At 40.8% G+C, this 8829-nt stretch overlaps 1 protein-coding gene across 1 annotated transcript; it reads right to left on the reverse strand.

Moving 5' to 3' along the window:
* Window positions 1-3595: 3595 nt before the first annotated feature.
* LOC105854431 (hornerin-like) lies at window positions 3596-6215 on the reverse strand. The gene is made up of 3 exons (XM_012733245.1): window positions 6078-6215; window positions 4027-4478; window positions 3596-3779 (listed from the first exon to the last, which is right to left on the reverse strand). The coding sequence occupies exons 1-3, from the start codon at window positions 6213-6215 to the stop codon at window positions 3596-3598; spliced, it is 774 nt and encodes a 257-aa protein (XP_012588699.1).
* Between the last annotated feature and the right edge of the window lie 2614 nt (window positions 6216-8829).

The following is an 8829-nucleotide window of genomic DNA, read 5'->3' on the forward strand; positions in this document are numbered from 1 at the left end:
GAGCCATGTTGTTTGTGCCTTGAAGATTGAGTAGATCCATACTGTTCATAGCCAGAAGCCTGACCAGAGATAGATCCATGTTGGCCACAGCTTGATGACTGTCCTGAGGTAGAACTAGAGGACTGGTCTAATCCTGACCCGTATTGACCTGAGCTAGAAAACTGACTGCAGGGAGAACCATATTGTTTATGGCTAGAAGACTGACATGACCCATGTTGACCATAGCCAGGCTGCCCAGAGCTAGATCCATGTTGGCCACAGCTTGACGAGTGTCCTGAAGTAGAACCAGGTTGTCCATAACTAGAAGACTGGCCTGACCTATATGGATATTGAGCACAGGTAGAAGAATGACCTGAGCCAGATCCATGGTGTCCATTTCTAGATGACTGACCTGAGCCAGAGCTATATTGTCTGTGGCTACAAGACTGACTTGAACCATATTGCCCATAGCCAGGAGACTGTCCACAGCTTGATGACTGTCCTGAAGTAGAACCACATTGTCCATAACTAGATGATCCATGTCCATACTGGCCACAACAAGAGCCTGATATATGTTGTCCACAGCTAGAAGACTGACTTGATCCAGATCCATGTTTACTATAGCTAGAGGACTGACCTGAACCAGAGCCATGTTGCTTATGTCTACAAGACTGACTAGATCCACATGGAATGTAACCCGAAGACTGACCAGAGCTAGATCCATTTTGGCCACAGCTTGATTTCTGTTTTGAGGTAGTATCAGTTTTTCTATACCTAGAAGACTGGCCTGATCCAGAACCATATTGATCACAGCTAGAAGACTTACCTGAACCAGACCCATATTGGTCACAGCTGGAAGACCGACCTGAAACAGATCTATGTTGACCACAGCTTGAGGACTGACCTGAACCAGTTTCATATTGGTCACAGTTAGAAGAATGACCTGATCTTTGTTGATCATAACCAGAACACTGACCAGGACTAGAACCATGCTTGCCACAGCTTGATGACCGTCTTGAAGTAGAATCAGTTTGCTGATACCTACAAGACTGTCCTGATCCAGACCCGTATTGATCACTGCCAGATAAATGACCAGATCCAGAACCATGGTGGCTATAACTAGAGGAATGATCTGTCCCAGGCCCCCATTGACTATGGCTACATGACCGACTTGACCCATGTTGACCAGAGCCAGAAGACTGACCAGAGCTAGCTTCATATTTTCTACAATTAGAAGACTGAGGTGAGCCTGAGCCATGTTGTCTGTGACTGGAGGATCGACTTGACCCATGTTGACCATAGCCAGAGGGTCGTCCATAGCTAGATCCATGTTGGTCACATCTTGATGAGTGTTCTGAAGTAGAACCATGCTGCCCATAAGAAGAAGACTGGCCTGATCCAGATCCATATTGGCCACAGTTAGAGGACTGAGCTGATCCATATCCATATTTTCCATGTCTACAAGATTGACTTGACCCATGTTGACCATAGCCAGAAGACTGACCAGAGCTAGCTTCATATTGACCACAGTTAGAAGACTGACCTGAACCTGAACTATGTCGCCTGCGACTTGAAGATTGACTTAGTCCATGTTGGCCATAACCAGAGGACTGTCCATAGTTAGATCCATGTTGGCTACAGCTTGATGAAGAACCAGGTTGCCCATAATTAGAATCAGATTGCCTGTAAGTGGAAGATGGGTCTGATCCAGAGCTATATTGGCCACAGTTATAGGACTGACCTGAGCCACAAGAATGACTTGAACCATGTCGACCAGAGCCAGAAGACTGACTAAAGCTAGATCCATGTTGACCACAGCTTGATAATTCTCTCGAAGTAGGTCCACATTGCTCATAAGTAGATGACTGTCTTGATCTAGATTCATATGGGCCACAACTAGAAGTCTGACCTGAGACTGATCCATGTTTACCACAACTAACGGCCTGACCTGATCCTGAGCCATATTGATGACAGCTGGAAGACTGACCTGATGTATATCCATGTTGACCACAACTAGAAAACTGATCTGAGCCAGAGTTATGTTGTCTATGGCTATGAAACTGACTAGACCCACATTTACCATAACCTGAAGACTGACCAGAACTAGGTCCATTTTGACCACAGCTGGAAGACTGACTTGAAACAGACCCATATTGGCTGCAGCTAAATGACTTACCTGAGCCACATCCATGTTGGCTACAGCTAGAGAACTGACCTGATTCAGATCCATCTTGACCACAGCTAGAAGACAGACCTGAGCCAGAGCCATATTGTCTGTGTCTACAAGACTGACTTGATCCATGTTGACCATAGCCAGAAGACTGACCAGAGCTAGAACCATGTTTACCATAGCTTGATGCTTGTCCTGAACTAGATCCAGGTTGCCCACAAGTAGAAGATTGTTCTGATCCAGACCCATATTGGCTACAAGTGGAAGACTGATCCAAAACAGAGCTTTGTGGACTACAACTAGATGACTGTCCTGACCCAGATGCATATTGGTCACAGATAGACGAAGACTGATTTGATCCCTGTTGGCCAGAAAACTGACCAGAGTTATATCTATGCTGGCCACAATTTGATGTCTGTCTTGAAGTAGAACCAGTTTGCTGATACCTAGAAGACTGTCCAGATCCAGACCTATATTGTTCACAGCCAGAGGAATGACCAGATCCAGAACCATGGTGGCTACAGCTATAGGACTGACCTGACTCAGAACCATGTGGTCTATGCCTACAAGACTGACTTGACCTATGTTCACCATAGCCAGAAGACTGACCAAAGTTAGGCCCATATTGACCACAGCTAGAAGACTGAGTGGACCCAGACCCATGTTGCCTGTGGCTGGAGGATTGAATTGACTCATGTTGACCATAACCAGAGGACTGTCTACGTGGACCACAGCTAGATGACTGTCCTGAAGTAGAACCAGGTGGACCATAAGTAGAAAACTGGCGTGTTTCAGATCCACTGTTAGAGGACTGACCTGATCCATATCCATGTTGGTCACTGCTAGAGGTCTGACCTGATCCAGAGACATGTTGGTCACAGCTGGAAGACTGACTTGACCTATATCCCTGTTGACCATAAATAGAGGACTGACCTGAACCTGAACCATGTTGCTTGTGGCTTGAAGATTGACTTGACCCATGCTGACTATAACCAGAGGACTGTCCATAGCTAGATCCATATTGGCCACAGCTTGATGAGTATCCTGAAGTAGAATCAGGCTTTTCATAACTAGTAGATTGACCTGATCCAGGCCCATATTGGCTGCAACTAGAAGAGAGACCAGAACCAGATCCATGGTGACCACAGTTAGAAGAGTGACTGGATTTATACTTGTGTTGTCCATACCGAGAGGACTGACCCGAACATCCATATTGGCTATTGTTAGAAGACTGGCCTGACCCAGATTTTTGTAGACTACTATTAGAGGACTGACCTGAGCCAGAGAGATTTTGTCTGTGGCTACATGACTGACTTGACCCATGTTGACCATAATGAGAAGACTGACCAGGGCAAGATCCATGTTGGTCACAGTTTGATGACTGTCTTGATGTAGAACCAAGTTGACCATAATTAGCAGACTGGCCTGAACCATACCCATGTTTTCCTAAACAAGATGATTGGCCTGAACCTGATGCAGTTTGGCCACAGCCAGATGACTGATGTCTAGCCTGACTAGGGGTGCAACTTGTGCATGAACTATGTTTTCCATAACTGTCACTAGAACTCGAACAGTATCCTTGTTCTTCACATTTTCCTGATTGAGGTTCTGTATTTGTTTTTTGCCATCTCTGTTGAGAGGACTGACACAATTCATACCCTTGACCATAACCAGTAGTTTCATTTGAACTTGACCGGTGGTCTAGACCTCCACACCTCCTTGAACTGATTTCATGAGGCTGCGTAAGAGTTGATTGGGTCAATTTCTTCTTTTGTCTATTCCCTAAAGATTCAGTTGAGTAGGATGAGTTTTGCTCAGGGCAATAGGACTGACAATCTGAATAGTATATGTTTCTTAATTCTCCAATCCTCTCTAACTGATTTGCTAAGTTTGATCTTTTTCTACAATCGCTTGAATGAGTATCACTAACATCTTCACTCCCAAACCCTTGTTGATGTGAGCCGTTTTTGTTTTTCTTATTATCCTTGAGGTATCCTGAGCTTGAGTCTCTCCTTTCTCCAGTGCTTTGCCTGTGCCCAGAAATTAAACAGTTTCTTTGCTGTTTGTCTTTTTGCTTTTTTGAACGAGTGGAAGATTTTTCTTGTCTTTTGTCCTCATCTTCTGTTTCATTCTGTTCCTTGTGATGCCAGTGACGGTGGTCTCTCTGTTTTGACCCTGAAGCTTGGCAGTAATCTTTGCTGATCATTTTATTACAAGCTTGTGCCAGCTTGAATATCATCAGAAGATACTCAGTGAAATCCACTTTCTTGTTATGGTCTCGATCCAGGCTCTGCATGATGATGTCTACAGTGTCTGGATCATCTGGATTCTGAACAGGAACAAGATACAAAAGGCAGTTTCTGTCAGTACAGACTTCATTTAACTAACCATTTGAAAGAAGGCTGTAAAAATGTGAGTGCTTGCCTACTTTGGTAGAGCCCAACCACACAGACCTTTAGGCTGGAGTTACCTACCCTGTTAAGAAAGAGAGAGGAATATTCAATGAATGATGCAGTGAGAAATGGCTAGCAGTTATAACTGGAAGATGACAGGAAAAAGAATTATTTTTCATAAGGACTGAGTCAGATATGAATGATTAGATGATTTGAAAATGATTTTAGATACCAGGGTGAATTGCATATAACCTTCATTTGACTAGTTGAAATAAATAACTAATTCAACAAAGATTAACTGCAGACTTCTAACTTCCTAATTTTGAGTTAGATACAGAGGACAAGGTGGTGAACAAGTTTGATTTCTGGCAAAATGGAATTTAAAACTTAGTGGACCAACACATGAGTTTAATCACCAGTATTTTAATGGTTCTGTTAAAGTAAACTAGAGGAGACTCATTGGCATTCAGGAAGGTTTATGAGAGCAAGTGATAGCTTCTTAAGGATGGGTTGGAATTAGCCAATTGAAAGAGTAAAGGAGAGAGGGTCGGGTGCAAAGATTGTTCTAGGCAGAGGGAAGAATGTGAACAAAGAGCTGGCAGTGAGAGAAGTCTCATACAGGAACTGAAAGAAATTCAGGATTGCTACATTCAGTTTTAGCAGAGATAAAGGGAGCAGATCATGCCTTTTATATCTGTAGAGGAACTTTTAAATTTTTCTTGAAAGAGCTGGGAGCGATAGAAAGATTTTGAATTGAATTGTGAAATCATTGTATTTGTAACCAGTGCTGAAATTGGAAGTAGGAGTTAACTTAAAGTAGAGGACTAGCTCTAGTTATGGAGTGAAATTGATTTTTTTTTTTGAGATTATCAATGAGTTAGATGGAAGTTGGAAGTGCTTTCTGAGAGAGAAAGTTGGAATGGCTCCAGATTTTTGCCTTGGGCAGGTAGGAGTAGAGTCCAGAGGGGAAGATCATGATTTTTGCATCTGACACACATTGACTTTAAGACACCCATAGGAATCTAAAAAAATATTCTTCAGGCAGTTGTGTTTACAAAATGGAAGTTAGAAAGTTAGACTGGCCTCCCAAATTATTATTTTCTCAAATGACATTTTTTAAGGGGGAAGTTCGATTGTTTTATGATTTAGAAGTAGGATGCTAATATCTTTATTTCATTTCATAGTATCAGAATCTCAGAAATGGGCAGTGGTAAGGGTGTTCTATGTTGAAGAAAGATAAAGGAAGAGACAAGATGCATTAAATTTTCAGTTTTTTTGGGACCATCTCCATTTCAGTTCTATAAGAATCACTTACCTAATCAGGATATTATTTAATCTATGGATCTTACAAGGATCTATTCCCTTGGTCATGGTATAGAAATCTTAAAAGTCAACTTTGACCTTAGTTCATGCCTTTACCAAACCTTATCCTTGAGCGACAAATAGAGTTTTCTAGGAGTTTGTATGTAATAAGAAGGTAGGATGTGGTGAGCAGAAAATTGCAGCTCTCTTCATCCCTGACATGTAGTTATTACCTTCAGAATTTGATGAAACTCATTTTCCAAAAGTGCCTTCATTTCTTCTTTCTTTAACATGTTACATTCCTCATCTTGGCTGGCATATTCATAGAAGACATCGATGACAGTGACCATGCTTTGTACGAGTTTAGGCATCTTTTCGTAAATTTAACCTGTGAGGAAATGAAGGGAAAAGGGATATCAATCTCTTACTAGTTTTTTTTTACAAATATATAAATATTTCCTATCATTTGTAATAATTGTTTAGAATAATTTAAGCCAGGTTAATTATATCCTGTTGTAATAAGAACTTATTCAGAGATGAATGACTTGTTCAAGCCATGTGGCAAGAAAGTGATGAAATTAGGAACAGAATGTACATTGTTTATCTCTACTCATGAATGAATGTAGAGCTCTGACTTTCTGTTTTTGACTCCCTGCTTCTTCCAGAACTTTTTGTTCTGGAGCTTTCGAAATTGTGTGTTTACTAATTCATCCACTTCCTCAGCTCTTCTCTGGGTCCCAGTTGTCACACTGTAGAGAGACAGGTCCATCATCAAAATGGTGCCTGACTCCAGCTATACGGCAACAGTGGCTATGCTGGACCCTTAGACTTCTAGGTCAGATTTAAAAAACAAACAGGAAATATCACTGGCCTTAGTGATATGAAGCTTGGAGTAGATTCTGTTAGGTTTCAGTTTCTATTTTGATTCTCCAAGGAGGTACTGACCCTTAGGCTTTACTGACTACACAACAGAGAGAAAAAGTTCGAGAGTGAAGAATGCAGTATGTCTGGTGGAGATAGCCCTAAGATTTTTAAGAAAATGACCACCAAATGACAGTCTTTTAAAGAATGGTGATGGGATAATTGAGAGCCACATGTAAAAGTATGAAGTTGATTACTCATTGACATTACACACCAAAATAAACTCCAAATAGGCTACAGATATAAGACCTGAAAAAACAAAACACATAGACGGACTCATTGGTGATATGTTATATGATATCAAGAACGAAGATATATTTGGTGACTCAACTCTTATGGCAGGTAGTTAAAACAAACATTTGGGTATTTGTAAACTTAAAAACTCTTCTTCACAGAAAGAAAATATAAGACAATTAAAAGACTACCTACTGAATGGGAGAAACTATTCACACAAATATATAGCTGGTAGGTAAATACTACCCACGATCTATCAGAAACGTGCAATTCAACAATGAAAATATAAACATAATTGTGGAGAGCATATATGAATGAATTTTCACTGAAGAGCTATCCAGAAGAACAAAAGACATGAAAAATGTCACTTCTAATAAGAAATATTCAGATTGAAACTAAATGATGTATCATCTCACACCTGTGAGAATGGAACATATTCAACAGACCCCCCAACAACTGCTAGAGCAGATGTGGATTAAAGAGACTCCTTATATACTGTTAGTGGATGGTTTTCTGGATTTAGCTTAAAATCTAAAAATGGCAATGCCAGTGGCCCAAAATCCCATTGTTGTGTGTGTGTATTCATGGAATATGACGCTATCAGCAAAGCCCGAATATGTTCACAATGGTCAAACCAGCATTATTTACAAAAGTTAAGACATGGGAGTAGCCTAAAAGTCCAAGTAGGCATGACTGGATCTATAAGATCCACACATGAAGTATTACCTAGACAAAAGGAAGGATGACATGCAGCTATCTTTAGGTACATCAGGAATTGGAGAGAATAGTGTGTGTAGTGTAAGTAAGAATTATAAAAACATACATGGAGACAGTTTGATAATATAAAACACTTAAAAACATGTTAACATGAATAAACTTTCTGAGAGCTCTGAGATTAAGAGACAGGGAAGAAGGAAGGACAAGAAGTAGGCAGTGATGGTACCTCTTTGCTTCATTATTCATAAACCCTAAGTCCTGTTCACTTACCTAGTTGGTCAGAGGAACAAGCAGGATGTAGTCTGAAGCAGCTTCCAGGGTGCTGCTCGGTGGGGATGTGTCCCTTTTATAGAGGCAATATGGTCCATCTTTGGGAGGAGCTTCTCTTTGAGATGTCCTAATTCACTCCCAAACAAGCCCAGTTCCACATCCATCTCCACCTCCACTTCCACCTCCAAGGTATTTGCTTTCCTTATAGGATCATCTGATAATTGCATTAGCAACTCCTAAATCTGGGCTAGTATCAGGCCCACTGGCAAGCTTTTCTGGATCCTATAGAAGGACCTGCATATTCAGCAACATAGCATATGTTGATAACAAATGATACGGGCTTTAACTGAAATTGAATGGACTGTGCAGGGACATTGGGAGCAAATGTCACAGAATGGTGGAATTTGGTGTTCATAACAATATCTCATCAAATTCCCTTTTTAAGCTAAGTTTTTATCTATGGGACTCCAACTAAGCTGTCTCTCATATAGTCACCTCTGGTAATGGATAGTGGCTGCAGATACCCTGTGTCTCCTTACCTAAGTGTTTGCCAGATCTTAGTGGCCAATGTAGCTTCAGTTTAAAGCCCTACAGAACCTTAGCAAGACATAGATGCTATTTAGCAAAGTATTAAGTTTCTTTAATATTAGGTTCTCTCAAGCTCCATGTGCTTTCTTCCTATTGTTTGTATTGTTTGTTATACTCTAGCAGTAGTTAACTCCTTTATCTTTCCTGAATTTGTGTGTATAAATTTTCTTGATACGTGTTTCCTTATTATTGGTCTGGCAAACTCGTAGTCATTTTCAGACCTACATTAGACAACCTATATAAAATCTTTCTTGC

Source organism: Condylura cristata, unplaced genomic scaffold (assembly GCF_000260355.1).
Source record: "Condylura cristata isolate star-nosed mole 26May11 unplaced genomic scaffold, ConCri1.0 scaffold00040, whole genome shotgun sequence".
NCBI classification, from domain to species: Eukaryota; Metazoa; Chordata; class Mammalia; order Eulipotyphla; family Talpidae; genus Condylura; species Condylura cristata.